At 35.4% G+C, this 20,031-nt stretch overlaps 1 protein-coding gene across 2 annotated transcripts in view; it reads right to left on the reverse strand.

Moving 5' to 3' along the window:
- The window catches only part of OLA1 (Obg like ATPase 1), a 94,452-nt gene that overhangs the window by 4,235 nt on the left and 70,186 nt on the right, over positions 1-20,031 (reverse strand). For both annotated transcript variants that reach the window (XM_054069926.1, XM_054069925.1), the window contains 3 exons: positions 3,023-3,163; positions 2,237-2,333; positions 35-157 (listed from right to left, as the gene is read on the reverse strand). In XM_054069926.1, the coding sequence (XP_053925901.1) occupies positions 35-157; positions 2,237-2,333; positions 3,023-3,163 (361 nt within the window). The remainder of the gene's footprint in view (positions 1-34; positions 158-2,236; positions 2,334-3,022; positions 3,164-20,031) is intronic.

Consider the following 20,031-nt stretch of genomic DNA (forward strand, 5'->3'; position numbering starts at 1 on the left):
AGAGGAAGGGAGAAGAGAAAGATGGGGAGCTCACCTTGACAGCAGCTTCTGAACCTCCTTCTTTAAAATCTTCATATTTCATTACTTCAGCCATAATGAATCCCTTTTCAAAATCCGTGTGAATCTTCCCTGCTGCCTGAGGAGCCTTCGTCCCTTTCTGTCAAAGGAAAGACCGGAAGAAAATTAATTGCATCTAAGAAGATTGATTGCAGGAAAGGGGTTTCTCCTTTTTGATATGCTTTCAGGATCTGCTGAAACTTTGTTTCACATCAGTTAAAATGTCATGGTACAGCTGGGTAATTCTCAATATTGGGACGTACAGATAGATGCCTTCGTCACAGATAAACCAACCGATATTACAGAAGGGCAGCTTTGTTTTTTCCTAATAGGCATCAACAGCAGTATTGATTTTAGAAACTATGATTGTGTTTTGTTGTGGGATTCGCTTCGATCCCTAGCTCTCCACACAGAAGGCAAGGAAAATAAAGATTTTTTTAAAAAAAACTTTAAAATCTGAATTACTCAAGACTTTTACTTGCATCCAAATATTTTCAATTAAATGATAACATCCTCTGGCAAATAACATTCATAATCAAAAATTATTTCTGGGTCCCAAGTCCTACATATTAGCTTATTTTTATCTAAAAAAAAAATCCTAGTAATTCTAATATAGAAAACAATGAGCATTCTTACCAATACATCAACAACTGAATCACTAAAAAATAAAAACACAGGCAACTATTATAAGATAATTTAAGTTTATGCAATAGAGGAGAAGGCATTCTAACTGCATGTCTTAAATTACAAGGACATACATTCTGTGCACACACAACCATGGAGAGAAATTTGAGAAATAATGGTGACCTAAAGGCTGCTTAATAAAGCATGTTAAAGTGCTAAGGAGTCTGACAGTGTAAAGCACAGTTTTTACAATAAAAGATGTATTGGGTTAATATGGCTACTCACTGATGCTTACCTGACTAAATATCTTTGCACATTAAATCAAAGATACTTACAATCAGTCTTAAGATAAACCAGCTTTCATATTTTCTAACAAAGAGCAAGCATTTCTCCTACAGAAAACAGTGGAGTTTCAGAGCGCGCTTTTAAAAACTATGGCAATATTCAGAACAGGAAAAACTTCTGCTTTTACATTATTTTGGTAGCTGTTACAGAGACTTTAGTTAGGAGTTATCATGTAATAGGAAATGAGATGAAAAGGCTAAAAAAATAAACGTGCTTTTAGGAAAAAAGTTTAACATACTAAAATACATATTCAAACATCTTTAGATATATTAATAAAAATACAAAATTGCTGGAAATCATGTTGATAAATGAAAACAAAGTAATCCAATTGAAAGAAAGTAAATACAGCACTGAAATACACTGCACAGCACTGAATACACTGGTAGAAAAAATAAAAGCTCAATGACAGATTTGCACCTCCAAAATTTGACATTTTTGTAATGTTTAAGATAGAGTTTGTAGCTATATGCATTTTAAAATATTTTTCAATACTAATCTTTATATTATAATACATTTACATTCAAAGGCAAACCACTACAGATCAGCACTTACTGTCCTCTGGGAATAAATTAGTCGATCTCTATGGCTATAATCATTCTACATCAATATTTAAAATAATAATATAATTTTAGGCATTACATAAGTTCCCAGATAAACATACAAACTACAAAAATAAACTAGGTATAAATATTAAAGTCAGTAAAAGACCTGAATTACTGCACACTGATTTTAGGTTTTTGAGCCCAACTGTGTATCCATGAGGAATATAATGATGTTATATTGCTTTTATTGCTGAAAATGTAATCCAAGCAAAGCAAAGGAGGAATGAACCACCCGCAACCCAAACAAACTTAGTGAATACAAAATGAAAAGCAACATCAATTTCACTGCAGACAAACCCAGTCACACAGATTAAGCAAGCACAATACTGGTACGTCTTATCTCTGACCACAGGAGGAGGGTAGACAGATTCTACAGGATGAAGAAATTCAGACTATGTAATAGGCAGAATCAATTGTTACCTGCCTCAATCAATGCAGCTCCACTTTCACTGTTCAGCAGCTCACAAATAATTAAAGTTATCCTGGACAAAAACCTCATCTGTAATGACTAGCTAACCGCCACCATGACAAACTTCAAAGTCAGTGATATCAATCTGAATTCAATAGTGTGGAACTGGATATAGCTGATGAATAAGTATGAATCTTACCCTGATGGTCCATGCACGCACTTCATCTGGGCCTGCAGTGAAAAAGTATTCTAGTTGGAGTGCTGCATATCCAGCCTTAATGATCTTTGCTAAAGCACTAAAAAAAAAAAAAAAAAAAAATCCAATTCATTCAAAATATACAAATAAAATAGCTAAATGACCCAAGTAATCAATTTACATGGAAAGATATAACGGATTTTGAAGACACCAGGTCTACTTTTAAACACAGCAATAATCACAGTAGCCTTTTTCTTTGAACTCTCTTCAGAAAAACTACTTTTTTTACTGCAGCATCATAAAGACAGTATTTTGATTTGTTTATTCGGCAGGATACGGAAATACGGGATAAATTTGAATCACCCTATCAGGCAGCACTTTTGGTCTCAAGCAATTTTCAGGACTCCAGGTCATGAAAGCATAAATGTCTGACTGAAATTCAATATTGGAACAATTTACTATAGTTCTTCAGAAAAATTATGGCAAAATTTTCTGCACTGTCCCTGTTCCCCATGGATGACTAAACAGTTTTGGTGATCATTCCTTCTCAAAAATATACATAACTAATACCTATGTTATAATTAAAACACTGTACAGAGATGACAGATGACAGTTAAAAACTTAATTTAAAATAAATCTTTTCACTCTGTCTCATGGTAAAGAAAGGAGAAGATTCTCTCTTTATAATGGTAATTACTCTGTCATTTATTATTCTATCAGCGCAAGCAATTAAATTACTGCAAGGAAATAGTTGATAATAAAGTGTAGGGAAAATGAATGCTAATTAACCTTTGTGTCATGTTCTCTTCCAGATACTTCTGTTTCTCCTCAGCACTCATATCTTGCAACTTGAGTTCCAAGGCCCCACTAAAAGGAATGACCAAAGCACCCGGGTCGTGCTTGTCCACCCACTCTTTAATTTTTATCAACCTGTAGACAACAAAGGGCACAACATTATCTTGTAGTGCATGCATGGCTGTACCACATTCATTATTATCAAGTAGCACATACATATTCATAAGAATTGCACGGTTTTATGATGCCATCTTTTTGTGTATTGCTTTCCAAGGTCAAGGCATTAACAGGCAGCAATTGCTTCAGGTGTACTCCATTAACATTTCACTGTTTCTTGGTTTCTGTTTGCCATTTAATCTATCAGAAATAGGTATAAGTTGAGACGATAACTAGGTTTTTGGTAGAGGTTAAATACTTGCAATCTAAAATGCTAAATGAATAAAACTTCATAGATTTGAGGACGTACATTTTTCTGAGACTTCCAAGACTGCTGTTTATCAAATACAATAAAACTGAGGGTCTTCCTCTGACTTTCTTTTTTCTTTAAAAAAAAAATACAAACCTCCAAACATCTTAGTGGCAAGGGCAGCTGATATCAGCAGACAGAAAAGAACACTGCACTTCATGAACTCATAGACAGCAAGCAGCACCCTGCTTTTTGTGGCTTTTGATATTGGAGTATGCCATAGCTCATGAATACAGCTTCTCCCACTTTTCTACTATCTCCCCAGGACAAAGCTTCTAGATATTACACTAGTATTATTTTTAAATAAAGAATCAAATTTCCTTTTTCTCTTCATTTTCAATAACTGGCAGCATCACTAATAATTCACTGTACATCTAATAGTTATCTTTAGTTGAACAAAACGAGATATTTACGGTGCTGGCTTCTGAATGTTCAATATCCTATTAAAAATTAAGAAAATCTTTGCAGCAATAGCCAATGTTTAAACAATCTTTAAACATAGGCATCACATTCATAGCTGCAAATAGTATTTACTTTAATTTTAAGGAAGATACTCATAAATTACCTGTAAGGAGTTCCATGTTATTTTTAGGGGACTATTTCTGAACAGGTATGAATGTAAGAATGACAAGTCTGTATGTTCGGCAAGAAAACCCAAGAGGCACGGGAACATTTCCTGTACACTGAGACACAAAGTACTTTGGGTGCCATAGACATCTCAAGACCTGAAGCACCCACCATACAGCACAGGGGTTTATGCTTGCTGAGTTCTTTTTCTTAATCCTGCTAATCTCCAAGATTTAGACTAAGGTTTTAACTGCTATTATACTAATGTGCTTTGAAACTGTGGCCTGCAAACCTTTAAATAATCAATGCAAATGTCACTTCAGAAAAAAAATGAACCGAACCACAAGTTCATCAACACACATTTGTCAAAGAAAATAGCAGGGGATCAGAGCTATTATGAGATTAAGTGCATGGCCCACTGAGTAGGGCTTTAGATGGGACAAAGAATATAGAAGTTCACTCAACAGTTTTCACACGTTTGTTATATAAGTCTGGTCTTCTATCATTTACTTATGTAAATACCCCATCAGTGGTTTTCAATCCTCATTATACTAATCTTTTCTTCCTCCAGCTATCCAATGAAAATACAGCCTGGGATCCACCACTGATACTGAAACACTATTGCCTTCAGAAATGTCTGAACTAAAAATCACAATTAAGGCACAATCCTGAATGTGATATGTGACATTTAACAGCACTTCTAAAAGTGACACGTGTAGTTAACTAATTTATTTTTGCTAACAAACTGGATAGCAAAGTTCAGAGCTTACGAATGCCAATCTTTTACTGAAAATGTATCTAGAAATGAATCTGCTGTTTATAAGTGTACTTCAGTACCTGTGCATACATCTTTTTTTTTTTTTAAGAAAGCATATAACCACTGGTCTCTAGACTAATTACATAATGCAGTAGGAGAAAGACAGAATGAAATATGTAAACTTGAAAAAGTAAAATGAGCAGGAAAGTAATGTCAAAAATTGGATTCAAATTATTTTTGGTAAATATGGTCATCGTAACCAATAAACTAAGAACTATTGTGGAACAACAAGATAAGAAATAATTACTTTGGCTAAAACACCAATTCAGAACAATAATAGTCTTAGACTGTCATTTTAACAGCTTTTCTATTGAGTCCTTAGAGGGATTATTTGCATTCCTCAGGTATTCTATTGTACAATTCAGATGAATAAAGACTTACAAATCATTCCTCTACCGCCAGTGTGAGACTTTGATCCAGTGAATACACCATTGTACCTTAACTATAATTGGCAAAAAAACCTGACAGTGTAGAGCATCACAAGCTTAATAACAAAGGAGAATATCTCAAAGTGTTGACAGATGATCTTCATAATGCAGGAGCAGAGCTGGTACATTTTAGCAATAAATGAGCACTGAGGTCTAAAGGTCTCTGAAGTGACTGACATCAGACCTGCTACAGCCTCACTAAAAGAATGAGGTACTGCATCCCACTCTGTACAGACAGTCAGGTTCTCTGCCTTTCACTTTTGTGACTTTCAATGTCACAGGAATTACTAAGAAGTACCAAGGAATTCCCCTAATGGTGATCAAAATAAAGAAAACAAAAAAAAAAATAAACACTCAATTATAAATACTGATGTATTTCCAAAAGGATTTTTTCCTGAAGCAAAAATACTTGACTAACAATCAATAAATTAACAGTGCAAGTTGGCTTTCCTGCTAGGGATAACCAAGCATGCTAAGCAGAACAAAATTCTCTTAGCAAACAACGTCAAATCTATTTTATTCGAGCACATAATTTTTCCATGGACATGCTGTATGTCTCTAAAAGGAGAGCATTAGTACACTTATTTGGGCCTTTGTTAAGATAAGCACATCCTGGCGTTTCTCTCCATTATTTCATGCTATACTTGATAATGAATGATGCCAGATATTAAACTTTAGGATGAATGAAAAGACAACTCAAAATTAGGGAATTCTCAATTTAAAAAAAAAGGGAGGGGGGGGCAAAAAAACCACACCACTAAAATGTAACAAAATGCAAAGTAAACGAACAAAACCGCAGTAAAACTGGCAGAACAAATGACCATGATTAACAGCTGAAACTACTTTAAGAAACAAGAAAGTGCTCAAGAGGAAAACCCTTCTTGATAAAGTAAATTGAAAACTATGTGAAAACACAATAAAAGCAATAAACCTCATCCTATTTTGTAATTAGGTCTCTAAAAATGCTGTTATTAGTAGGTAAAAATAATTCTGATTATAAAACAAAGTAGAAAGAAGAAAGACTTCTTCTAGTACTGCTCAGTAGTAACAGTGAGAGAACTCTCTGAGCACTTCTGGACATCCAACAGCCTTCTCCTATTGAGGTGGCTTGGTTCTTCCCTCCAGGTGCCTCTGTGATATCAAAAGCAGCTACAGAGGGTTCCTGAATTGAAATTTGATTCTATTCACCACAAACAGACAAAATATCCTTTCTGGAAAACTCAATTCAAAAGACCCATGTAAAAAAACTGACACAAGAACAAAACCAGATCTGAACAACTTGCAAGTTAAGGCAGCACTCAAAATTCTGACCAGGGAAAAGAGCGAAGAGGCATCAAGATGCTCACTTACACCCAACACTGTTCCTGTTGGCTGATAAGGAGATAAGGAAGGACAAAATCATGTCAGCCTATTTACTAACTCAGGAAGCTGTGTATACCAAGATATTTTTTTGCCACTATTACATTCCAAAATTTGATGAAGGCATCATTTAAGGGCATACCAGTTTTTAACTCTGCATCAGCCTGACAAGGAAAAAGTAAATGAAAGCAGCCAGTGGCTTCAAGTGCAGAAGGACTTGAAGAGTTAACAATGACAACTAGTAGAGTTAATTCCCGATACTAAATCAGGATGCAGAACAGACCTCAAAGAAAGGTTTAAAAATGAGGGCACTCAATGAGAGGGCCAATAAGCAAAGAGCACCAGAAAGGGGAGTTGTGCAGAAAGGAGCACCTGTACTTTAAAATGGGGATGGTTCCTGGGGCAGAAAGAACCAAAACCTGCAGACAACCAAAATAAAGAGGTACAAAAGTTGTAGAATGTACATTAACTACAAACCGATATTTGACAAGAGTTTCACATGAGAAACCCAGCTGAGAACAGAAACAGAGTTCAGATGGAAATCATAAGTAGTGATGGAAGAGAGAAGCTGCAGCGAGAACTTAAGCTGAGTGGACACCTGTAAGACAAGATGATCTGAAAAACTGACCTTTGAGGAAAAAAAGGTAATTTGTGAAAGTATGCTTTTGTACAAGCAAGACCAAAAAAAAAAAAAACCCCAAAACACTCATTGTTTTCTGTTCTACACCTGAACTATGAGTGGAAATCAGCAGAAACAAAACAGCACAGCAGGGAAGAAGAAAATACCAGACAGCACCACAGGGAGAAACAAATGTTGATAATGAGATAAAAATCAAACTAAGCCAACAAAACATACAAGTCTGAAAAAAGATCTACAGATAGGAGTGAGAACAAGAGGACCTAGCAATTCCAAGAGGCAGTCTGAGCAACTCCGGATTTTTAAAACCTTTCAAACTCAATCTGTTCAGTGCTTTGTTCCCCACTGTTGCAAAGTTTTCCGTATGTGTAGTCTACACGACCTTTATTTCAATTTAAATGCATTCATTTACCTGAGCCTCTACACTATGGAATGGAAATACACACTCCCTATTTCTTTACAGCAGTACTTTACATACTTAAAAACTGAGGTCTTTCTTTTTTATTTTGAGCTTTTCTTGTAAGCCACATATTACTTCTAGCTTAGAACCTTTTTCTGGACTCAATAATTGGTCTAAAGGTTCCTGGAAACACACAATAACTAATGGACTCCTCAGAGCTCTCAATAATAATTACATCTTATAAGCATTAAAAATAGATAAAATATTAACTCTCACATCTTTCCCTGATTCTCCTGCTTATAAAACCCAGTACAGCATTTGCTTTTTTGTGACAGCACAGCAACATTATCTCATGCTCAGTTTATAACTTATCGTATGACCCTGCTTGACTAGCTACTCTTAATAATATATTTGCATAGTTGATTATTTCTGCATAAAATCCTTCTCAGAAGCTGCACCCTAGCTATTTTTTTCCTAATGATTTCTTCCGTTTCATGAGATACTCCTACACTCTAATTTTTTTCTATACACACCTGGACATCTGCTAGTTTGGGGTCATCTACAGATTTAATAAGAATGCTCATCATCCAGCTCATTAATGGAAATATGTAACAGTATTCAACCACCAGCCACTTCTGCAGATCTCATAATGAGATATTCTTTCCATCTGGAAAGTGAACCACTGATAACTATACAGTATGTATTACTTTCCAACCAGTCTTGCATTCTCAACTTCCAGTAGTTTCCATGTAGCCAGTATTTGCTATCTTGTTTATGAGGCTGTTGTAATGTATTGAAACCTACAAGCGCTTAATAAAAATCCCAATAGGTAGTGGAGTGTATTTTTTCCACCTATGTGCAAGGCCATTAAATCCTTCACAAACAAAATGTTAGTCAACTAACAATTTAGACAAGTAATAAACAGCCAACATGAATTTGTGAAGACAATCAGGTTGCTTCTAGGTGACTAAAAGCAGTTTAATTGTTCCCACAGTCTTCTTTAATTTAAAGGAAATTTCAACGACTTAAAAATGTCTTGTTTCTTCTTTCCTCTTTGTAGTTTTATTTTATCTTTTGAAGCTTCACCCACTATCCAACACTTACCTAAAATGATGATAAATTAGGCAATGATCATTCTTTTTGTCAGGTTGCAAAACATTCTACAATGAACACAACTAGGTTTAGTGGATTTGGTGAGATGGAAGAGGAAGATCTAAATTACCTAAGCACTAGTGCTGCATGACACAGTTCATAAGAGATGTCCTTCCCTTCTCTTCTGTTAGCATGCACAGACTCCACAAAGATCAGGTCCTACTGTTCTCAGTGCTATACACATATATAGAGATGTATATGTATTCTTACGTAAATGCGAAACATTCACAGCTAAGGTCAGGAGTACCTTAGGTTAGCCTGCACCCCACAAAAAGAGCAATGCCACATAGCCAGCTTCAATCAGGAATTTTGGTATTTATTATTGGAAAATGCTTGAATATGACATGACTACTGAGTACAAATTATCCACATAAGATCACCTAAAAATAGATTCTCCAAGGCAGAAAATAATATTAGTTGACACAAGAAAAAAAAACAAGGCAACACTCTAGAAAATTCATATGAAAGTATTTTGTGACCTCAAGATATAATTCTGCTAACAAATTGTCTAACATGCATGATAGCAGTATACATTTCTCTCTTTATCTGGTCTAGAAAGCCACCTGGAGATTTTCACTGTTTAATAGTATTCTAGAAACTCATGAGGACATGACACTTACAACTTCATGGTCAAAAAGTGGTCAGTAGTATATTTCATATAGATTTGTCTTAACTGACGTGAAACTCATTTAGCTGGTTTGGGTTTGCAAGATGTTGGAACTGTGAAAGAAATAATATCAGAGAACATTGTACCACCTGTAAATCAAGTATAGACAGCAGTTAACAGACAAAATACTTTTAAACCCATGAGAAATAAAGCATGCAAAACAGAAAAATCAAGTTGATGACATACCACCAAGTTTGAATTAAAAACTATTAAGATGGTCAAGAGAGTAAGAAAGAGGTAAAATAATCGAGAATTACTTCTGCTAATCTATACTGAACTCCCAGTCAGAAAAGATTTTTCAGTACCTTATACAGCAAATTCCATCTAACAAAAGGTCAGTCAAGGTAACCCTATTTTAAACATTTATAAGAATCACCATTCATGAAGAAGGAAGATCTTGAAACACATTTCTAAAACATTTGTTTCAAATCTAATTTTCAAGACTTCAGTAATATCTCTTTATCCAAATAATGATCCCTATTAAGGCGATCAAAACCAATTATCACTTAAACAATAATGAAAACGGTACTACATTGCTGCTGTAGCACCTGCTGATACGTGAAAACTTACAATCTGTAGTTCTCCTTGGTCCGCCAATTCTGAAAATAAATTCTATCTTAACTCAGAAAAAAAAAGATATGACTGCAGCTATCAGCAAGAATCAAGCACAGTTAAGACTGAACTACTGATAAAACTGCAGAACAATGCAGACGAATTGTGAACACTATATTTCATAGTTACAGGTGTAACAGGCTTCACTTGCAGCACACAAATACTTTGGACAGAAAAGACACCTTTGGAAAGTCACATCTTGTCATTCTTCCTGCTATCATTTATAAAATGCAGAGTTTTGAAAGGTTATCATGAAAATTATAACAAAATAATTTTTAAAATGCTCATTCATAAATTATAGCAGAAGGAGCAAACCTCAGTCACAGGACTTAAGTGCAAAATGATGTTGACTGAGCTACTACTACAAATCACTAGAAAAAATCTCTATTCCATAGCCAGGTTTACATTATGGCATGATAATTTTAACTTTTGCCACTTGACAGGGCTTCTTATGTCACATGGAGAACTGTATTCTTAAGGGTCTCGTACCAAAAAAAGTAGGACAATTCACATCAACACTATTATATCAAAGTCTCAAATATATAATGCCATAAAAAGGAATTACAAACCATGGATAACTCGAATATTTGATCAAATGAAGACATGACGCTTTAACAAGAGAAACTTTACATGAAATGCACAATGGACAACACCATTTAAAATTTATATTATTTGATTTTTTTTATGCTCTGTGTGCACACAAGCAAATACAAGGCCATACTCCCAAACAAAAAATATGCTCTCATAAAACTCCTGTGTAATGAAATATATACAAACATTTGAAATAAGACACTACTCTACTAATGCTAATTAAAAATCTGCGAGTAACAAAAATGCAGGCTACAACATATGCTAGTTTTGGCTTTCGCTGATGTCATAGAAATATCCCCCATCAGTTCTCTTAATGAAATATCCTCTCCTGCTCACATTACAACTGGAGTCACCTTCCTCGCTTCTCAAAAATTATTCCGTGTGAACTTAACAGCAGAGCCTCTGGAGACTACAGAATTCACAGGAATGCTCTCTTTCTCCCCCCATCACTTGATAATAACTATGTAAGTATTAAAATTGCAAAAATCAAATATTACCACAATAAGAGCATTAGATTTAAAACAATAAACACTGCTTATTCCCCCTGGCCCCTTAGACCATTACCAAATACTAATGTTTCATGTTTACACTATACTACATATTTTAAGAAACAACTTCAACAACTCCAGTAATAACCACAGAAGCTGGCAATACTGGATTAAGTTGTAGGCACTTTTTGAAGAAGGAAAGATCAAATTTTTTATTAGCCTGGAATATTTTACTCAATAAATCAGAAATTAACTTTGGTATTTATTCAGAGAAAGAACACTAAGCTCTCATTATAGAAATGGAAGAGTTATTTAGTTGAATGGCTAATATTCAAACTATAGCAACTCAAAGAATACAAGGCATAATTTCAGACACCTGATTTAGATACCTAATCTCACCCTGCTCCCTATATAGTTAATGAAGCAGCAGGCTCTTCCAAGGGCAATTCAGAGCACTTAAATTAAGGCTCCTGTTCTCACTTTCTTCTTAAAGCATCTTCTCTCACCCCTTTTCACAGGCTGCTTTAGAAACTAACCCTGATCATAAGTGCCTAAGTTGCTCACATAAAACTAGGCAGTGTGTCCCAGTCTTACCTCTTGCTGACACATCTCCCCCAAACGCTGTCTAATAAATACAACAGCATATACTGTATTGTCATACGAACATGTCCATGCCCAAGTAAAACACTAAACGAGTTAGGAAATTTCACAGTGTGCAGAGATGCCTTTTTTTGAAATGCACTTCACTAATTTGAAAAGCTGTCACAAAAATGTTCAGTTCTACAGACACAGTCTGTTTACCTGTCTAAACTATGGTGAAATGGAAAAAAAATTAACACATCTGAATCATCTACTAAAACATACTCGTCCTAGGGGAACACTAACTTTGATTTTTTTTCAGAAGCAGGAATAAGTATCTGGATCAGTGTCTGAAATCACGCTCCATTTATCTGTCAGACTGTAAAGGATCTGTTAGACAAAGATTTTTATGGCTGAAAATGGAATGACGAAGTCAATTTGTCAGAAATACTGTGGGTGGATGGGTGGGGTGTGTAGAAAGTACTTTTATTTGCAAACAAAACTAAAATTTGAATTATTATAAACGTACTACTTTATATTAATTTTCTTTATTATAAAACTATTTCTTTACATTCATTTTCTTATTGATTATGGAATTAGAATGCATTCAATGCCCTCAGCAATTTTAACAACAAAAAAGTTATTTAATTGAAAATAAGTTCTCTGGGATGTTTTACCCTTGCAAACACTAGTACTAACAACAATATGATCAAAAAGCCAAACCTAAAATGCAAGCTACTTTAATTTTTATTACTTTAGGCCAGAAACCATTTTTCAATACAAAGTCACAACATAAGCCTCAAACCATACTAATTCATGTTCAGACTACTCTGAGTACGGAAAAGACTCCATGCATGGTGGCGTACATGAGAGTTGTCAACATAAATGAAAATGTTCATGAATAAAAAACAGGCTGTATAAAGAGTTAATTATAATATTACTATCAATTGCTAGCTTGCACTTGCAAATCTTTCATATCATATAAATGCATTGTTTTTGACATTCCTCTGTAGCTAAACATCACGTCATTTCATTTTTTCAAAGTAGTTCAAACACGCACAGGATATACTATCACAAATGAGGCCTGATCTACAGTTACAATGGAAAAAAAAAACCCTTACGACACAAACATGCAATGCCATCAAGAAATTATTTAAAATATTAATCAGCCTCCAAGTGCAAAAAAAAAAAAAATCTAGACTTCTGACAGCCCCTATAAATTGATTTCTACCTTCTGTCTATTCATTCTTTCTATCCAAAAAAGCAGTTGAAAACACTTCACCCAATCATGCAACTGAAGACTAAAACAATACATATGCCCAAAGTAATAGCGGAGCTGTGAATTGCATCCAAATGTTTTCTTGCCATTACAAACACCATTTATTTGCTTAAAGCAATCATTTGCACTCTTTTAGTATGAGTTGTAAGAAAAGTCTCTGTAACTAATGAAAAGCACCATTCCTATTTTAATGCTCAAACGGATTCTTTTTCTATTTTAGAAGTTACATTGAATTTAAGGTTGGAAAAGGCCTGCTCCACAAGCAAGAGCCCCAGTAAGTAATACACAGTTAAAAGTAGACCTAGCCAAAGGAAAAATATTAAAAAAATCATAGTGGGCAGCTATTCTGGGATAGTCTATGCATTTCTCCACCACAGAGTCACTTAACAGATACAATGCTATTGGTTGAGCTATGACACTATCAAAGAAGAAATGATCATAGAAAATAACCTTGGTAAACACAAGTGATTTGGTTTAAAGGAAAAAATAAAGCATGCCCTGATAAATTTATTCTCTCATTGATATGACATATGATTTTCTATGCAGGAGAAATAAATCTATGAAGTATTTGATAGTGTGCTGTGTGTGAAACTACTCATTCAGCCAGAGCAGAGGTGGAAGTGGATTTGTACAGACTGTGCACTGGTCTGTAACAGGAGAATAAACCGGCGTTTATGGATATTGTTAATGAAGTTTCACAAGGATTAAACTTAGGACTGATCTTGTTTAAATACATTAATGATCTTGACACAAACATTAGTTGCATGCAAAGTCAACATTTGATACAAGAGCAGGAGACATTTTCCTCAAGGAAAGGTATTATCGTCATCATCAATTGGAAGTGACATAGAAGGAGGACCACAATGCGTTAGTCTTCATCAGAGTGACTCTAAGCCACCAAGACTATGCAACGAAGAGAAATGTAAGCTACAGATCCTACTGGAAATGCTTCCCTTAGTTCAACAGGATGCACTACCCTTGTATACAAGTAATCATGGAAGCATGAGGGTGGAGTAGTATGTGCAGCTGTGGTCAGCTAAATCCAGAACAAGTCTAAGAGTATCAGAGGAAGAGGAACTTCATGTAAATGATGGAGACAGAAAACCGACAATGCTTGCTTTAAATGAGTATTGGAGGAAACCACCAATTAGATAAGACACTATTTAATCTACAGAACAAAACTGCCAGAACCACCAATGAAGTAAACCAGTCATGGAAAAATGTAGCCTGGAAATTAGCAGAACAATTTCAAACCAAGGCAACAACAAGGTTCTATGAACCCCCCCCCAATACTAAGCACAAACCATTCAGTTACTGTTAAAAAAAAAAAAATCTTAATTAATTTATGAAAGTCATACTGTGTAGCTACTAGCAATAACTGGTTCTGTACTGAATGCAGAGGAGGGATTACAGCAATTTAGGGATTACCATATAGTTACGAGGAAGTACTACACTTCATGAATTCAGAAGTACATTAAGGCTCTGCAGAAATGCAAAAGGGGGACAAAGGTCTCAATCTCATACAAATCAAGTTCCTACATGTTTTGCAAAAGCCAATGTCTCCACTGGGGAAAGGCATGAAGAACTCACCCACCACGTATTTGACTTGGCTACACCTAGCTAGCTGACTTGCAGCAGGACGCTGGCAGACTGATCATTGTGCAAGAAGTCTTCCTGAGCCACAGAATACGATGCTACCGGCTGTTCAGTGCACCACACCACTGCTTTTAAAAGAATGCATATAAATCAGAAGCCACTACTATAAGGAAACAACACTGAAACTCTTGGAAAACTAAACATCAGAATTAATTAATTAATTCTCCTCTTCCAAAACAAAATGTTATAAAAGTCAAAAGTAGCCCATAATACCACATCTACGTACAAGTACCACTCATGAGGAAAGCACAGGCAACGCAGAAGAGGTGGCTGCAGTATTTGTATCAATGCTTGGCACTAAGTAATTTCAAAATTCGGGCAACACATTCTCCTATCAGATGTCACAAATATTTGCTAAGAGAAAAGAAAGACACAGTACCTCTCAATTTCATGCCATGCTTTGTAAGGAGAAAAATCTAGTGAGTGCAGTCTCTTCTGATCCTTCTTCCTACAATATAGCCACCTTCCCATCCCATCCGACAGTTCTTCGCATTCTGCTGCTCACTAGTTTCTTTTTCCAGGGCTATCTCCAGTCTTCAAAGCTTTCCATCCTGGTCCAATAACTCTTTAGCCAGATGCTTCCAAATGTCACCCTCAAAACTTACACCCCTTCATTCAATTCACACCTCCCTCCTACCATAGCTTTCGGTCACTCCCGCACTCTGACTTTGTTTTACCACATTTGCAGGGTAAACAGTCCTGGCCAGGGATCCACGTCCTACTCAGTTTCCTTCTTACCTTTATATACAGTGGTACATTTGGATCAGAGGCACGTCCGAATTCCCATTAGGTCTGCTCAATTCTTAAGTTTAGCAACACTTATTTCAAAGAAAAATTCCTTAGACACTGTGTATCTCACAGTATTTCATACTACATTAAGTATCTGCCACTCCAATTCCTTACATTTTGCTTCAAAGAAATCAATCATACAAATACTGACAGTTAAAAATTTGTGTTCTGCACAAATCATTTTAATGATTTTCCCAGTACAAAGAGGAAAAAGTAACGATGAAATAGACTGAAATTAACTCAGCTCAGGAGTAAAATACTGCTTTAAAAAAAAAAAAAAATCCAATCCACTGTATAGTTACTTAAGTGCCAGAGACACAAAAACAATTCAATAAAGGTTAAAAAAACTCAACATCTATGAGAAACACAGAATAATATTTGTTTTAAATAAATATTCAATATAAGTCCTTTGGTAGAGCCCAGAAAAGCACAGGTCTAGTTCTAGTGCCTCCACTTATCAGATGAAATCTTCTCTTTAAAGAAGATTCTTTTTAAAAAACGGGAACATAAGTAGAGCAAACAGAAACATGGTAAAGCTAACGAACATTCCATCTTTCCTAGAAAGAGAAATTTCCCTCAGAAGAAGATGCAGCTGATAGTTTCTCTAGCATATTCATACAGTTGTTGCATTCTGTACGCTGGTACCTGTGCAGCATCCAACAAGAAATGCCAAGAGTGCAAGTGACTTGATATGACTTAATATTCTAATCATAGCTGCACTTGTCCCCATTTTGTTATTTACCACAAAGAAACCACAGCTGTACGCTACATATCAACCAGAAAAAGGATATACATTTTTTTTAATGCTCTAATGAAAAAAATCCAAACTGTGGAACTTCACAGTGATGATATGCCTAAACCAAAAGTATCTCCCCAGCTCTGCAGCAGTTATAAAATGCTAAATAATAATCCTTTATGGAGAACGCGCTTACTGAATTTGTGCAAAACTTAAGCTGTAGTTTTCAGAAAAGCACCACACTACAAATGCATTCCATTCATTCAGAAGCAGCTCAGATTCAGTACTACAGAAGCTCAAGGTACTGCTCAATGCAATGATTCATAGTTTCCCTAATAGAAAGATTCAGCAGTTTTCAGTCGAGACCTTTATTCCCTCTCTGAATAAATGATGCCTGAAATTTTTATTCTTGTTCTAATGGAATTTCAATGGCCTTCACTGCAAATCTACTGGAAATTTTCGCATATTAAGTGGAAAAAATTAAATGATGTTAACCACATTTTAATGTGATTAAGGCTGACAGGGTCATTATTTCTGCTAATCACTCAGTTTAAAAAGCTCAAACAAAACTTTGTAACAGCCAACGTTTTTTCTGTTTTTCTGTATGTCTACTATAGTTAAGAATTAAAGCCACTACAAAATAAGAAACAGTATATATCATAAAAAGGATATATCAAGTGTTTTCTGCAATTTGTACATGGACTTCACTATAATTAATCTCAAGACTACACATGGGGGGAGTCGATCTTACAATAGGTATATCTCTTCACTTCTTTTATCTTCCTAAATCAAAAGATAAAACAGAATTAAAAAAATAGGTATCTCTTTTCCTGTAGGTCCTATTTGCCAGTGAAAAAGAGAAAATATTTCTGCATGTCTTCACTGTGAACCAGAAGGTGTGTGTAATCATGGAAAATAATTTCTTAGAAAGCGTCTGTTGAGCTCTGCAATATGGAGGTCTGTTTGCAATAATCTAGGTCAGCATAAGCTGGAATATTAACATAAAAAAGGGGAACAGAGGCAAGTAGCAATGAAGAAGAGCAAACAGTACATAGTTTTCACAGTGTCTTGTACTTTCCTATCATAAACAATCAATGATGGAACAGAAAATTAAGGAGACTGGTGCTATGGTCACTGGCTCAGCTCGAGAGCCACAGCCTTACAGCCAGCCCTGGCTGCTCTTGCTCAAAGGTCTGCCACCACCAGCAGCACCGAATCCCACTGAAGCAGCTCCCCAGGATCAATAACGGAACACAGAAGCCTTGAGACTCACTGAAGAGGGCGAAAGGACTTAAATTAAAAAAGACATGTTTGTCCAATTCACACTCCCAGAGGAGGGAGGTGTTGTTTGTGCAATTTATTTATTGTTTCTTTCTGGGTGGGAGAAGGCTGTTCAGAGTTTTTGTTTGGCTCTGGTTTCAGGCTTTTGGCTGGATTAGCATTTTCTGTAAAGACCACAACTGTAATGCTTATTGTCCGCTTAATAATTAATAGCAGCCTCTGTGGATCCTCATTTCTAGAGGACCTGTCCCTCTCATGCCACATTATCTCTCTCCCCACAAACCCAAAACTTCCAGATCATTAAACAAACAAACAAACAAACAAACATTTCAGCATCCAAATTAATTTTTCTATATAAGTAACTGTGTTTATACTAGAGTTACTTTAGAAGAGAATAAAAGTGCACAGACTGATTCACATCAAACAGTCCTGTCTGATTTGACACATTTCAACCTTACTGAACCACTAAAAATAAAAACTGTATTACAGCAGCTTCTTGAATTAAAAAAAATTTAAAAAAAAATAAAAATAGTAAAGAAGATTATTAACTTCTTAACCTCAACGTACATGAAATTTATATAAAAAAATTTTATTTCCTTTTCATTCCTTAGCAAAGTAACCAATCACAAAACCAGAGTTTTTAGATCTACTTCATGATTAGAATGAAAAATGCTGAGGAAAACCAATAGTAATTAATCTCACACACAAGTCTTTTCACATAGACTTCTACCTTCATATTAGTTCATATTACTTCTACCTTCATTAGGTTTACAGTTGGACTTGATGATCTTAAAGGTCTTTTCCAACCTAAATGATTCTGTGATTCCAAGACCTAGCAAGTACTGCTAACTCTGTATTTCAACAGCCAGCACCATTTTTACCTGAAGAACATTTGCTTCCCGCCTGAATACTTCCCATAGTAAGAAAAAAAAAAAAAAAGTCCAACAACATTAGATCATTTACTATCAAAGAACAAACTACGTTAACATCAACACCATATTACAGCTGTAGTTTGTGATGTTCTAAAAAAGCAGCATTATTGGTATTGTTGGACTTTGCAGTTTTAGTGTGAAGCCATGCACTAGTGCATCAACTAACAACCTCACTGAATTCTTGTGCTCATCTAAGAAGGGACCCTGCTGAATGTCCTAATGCATCTTATTGTGAATCTTCAGCAAATAAAACTTCATGTATGAGCTCATGATGTGCTTTTGCTGCTGGAAAGTCACAGGCTCTGTGGGAAGCTTTTTATCTTCCCAGCAGTCAGTTCTCTGAGAACATCAGTGCAGCTACTGTAGTTACCTGTAGATTACTTGTATTTTCTCACATCTGTGTCCAGCAATCTAAACCATGATGATAAAGGGTCATTAGGTTTTGAGTGAGGAAGGGGATGGACTAGACAATTTGCTCTGATAAGCTCCTTGTTGTGAGCGCTGGTTTAGAATGTGAAATGTGGGGTTATGCACATTCTCAACTCAAAAACCAGTGCTCTCAGAGCACCAATTAAAAATCATACTCAGCCCATCTTAAACTACACAAATACATCTTAGCGGATTTTTTTGCAATTAATAATATTGCAATAAAATAATTCTGTCATGGTAAGAAGGACATCAACTGTCTATTAGCCACAAAAGAATTCAGGTACAATTACTAAGATAACTGCTGTTTGGATCACAGCAAAGCAATTTCCCACAGTGGGACTTACAGTTCAATTTACCAGTTGGGCAAATATTTTGTGCTCCATAGTGGTCTACAGAGTTAACAGTTACCTGTAACATTTGAGCAGTGTTACACTTGAAGAAAACTTTCTTCAATCCAAACAGGTGTTTCAGCTTTATTTGCTCCCATGAATACACATTTTTTTCCACCCCTGTACTAAGAACTACTTTAAAGCTTTTCAATTAACATGAAATGCAATTTTTTTAAAGGGTCAACAGCTCTATTTTCCCATTTCACACTACTCGCAATGAGGTCTTGTAAATTACGGGCTACTTGTAACTACTTGGAAGAGGGATGACAATAAGACACAATGTCACTATAAAATACTTTAGTCTCAAGTAACTTGATGAGGTGGTAACAGGCTATTTTTCCTTATAGGATATTCTTAATTTAGTAAAATAATTTAAAAAAATGATCACATGAGTTAGACAATTCTGTCACAAATGGAGACACATGTACCCACAAAATGGAATAAGGCTGTGTTTTCATATGCTGCAAAACGAGATCATACCTTGAATACAGCATACAGTGAAAATGTTCCACTAACATGGTCAGTGACAGAGCTCTTAGAATCCTTTGAAATAGTTAGAGTGAAATTTTGTGTTAAAGTCCAGAGAGTATCGTGCCATTATGTTAGGCAATAGACAAATGGCTGGAAAGACAAATGAACCATTGAATATTTCTTGGTCAACACACAAGTCACCACAAGAATTTCAGAGACTTAAGAGCATGAAGGATGTAACTAATACACTTCCCTCTTCTCAAAATTAAAGATTAAAA

Source organism: Cuculus canorus, chromosome 6 (assembly GCF_017976375.1).
Source record: "Cuculus canorus isolate bCucCan1 chromosome 6, bCucCan1.pri, whole genome shotgun sequence".
NCBI classification, from domain to species: Eukaryota; Metazoa; Chordata; class Aves; order Cuculiformes; family Cuculidae; genus Cuculus; species Cuculus canorus.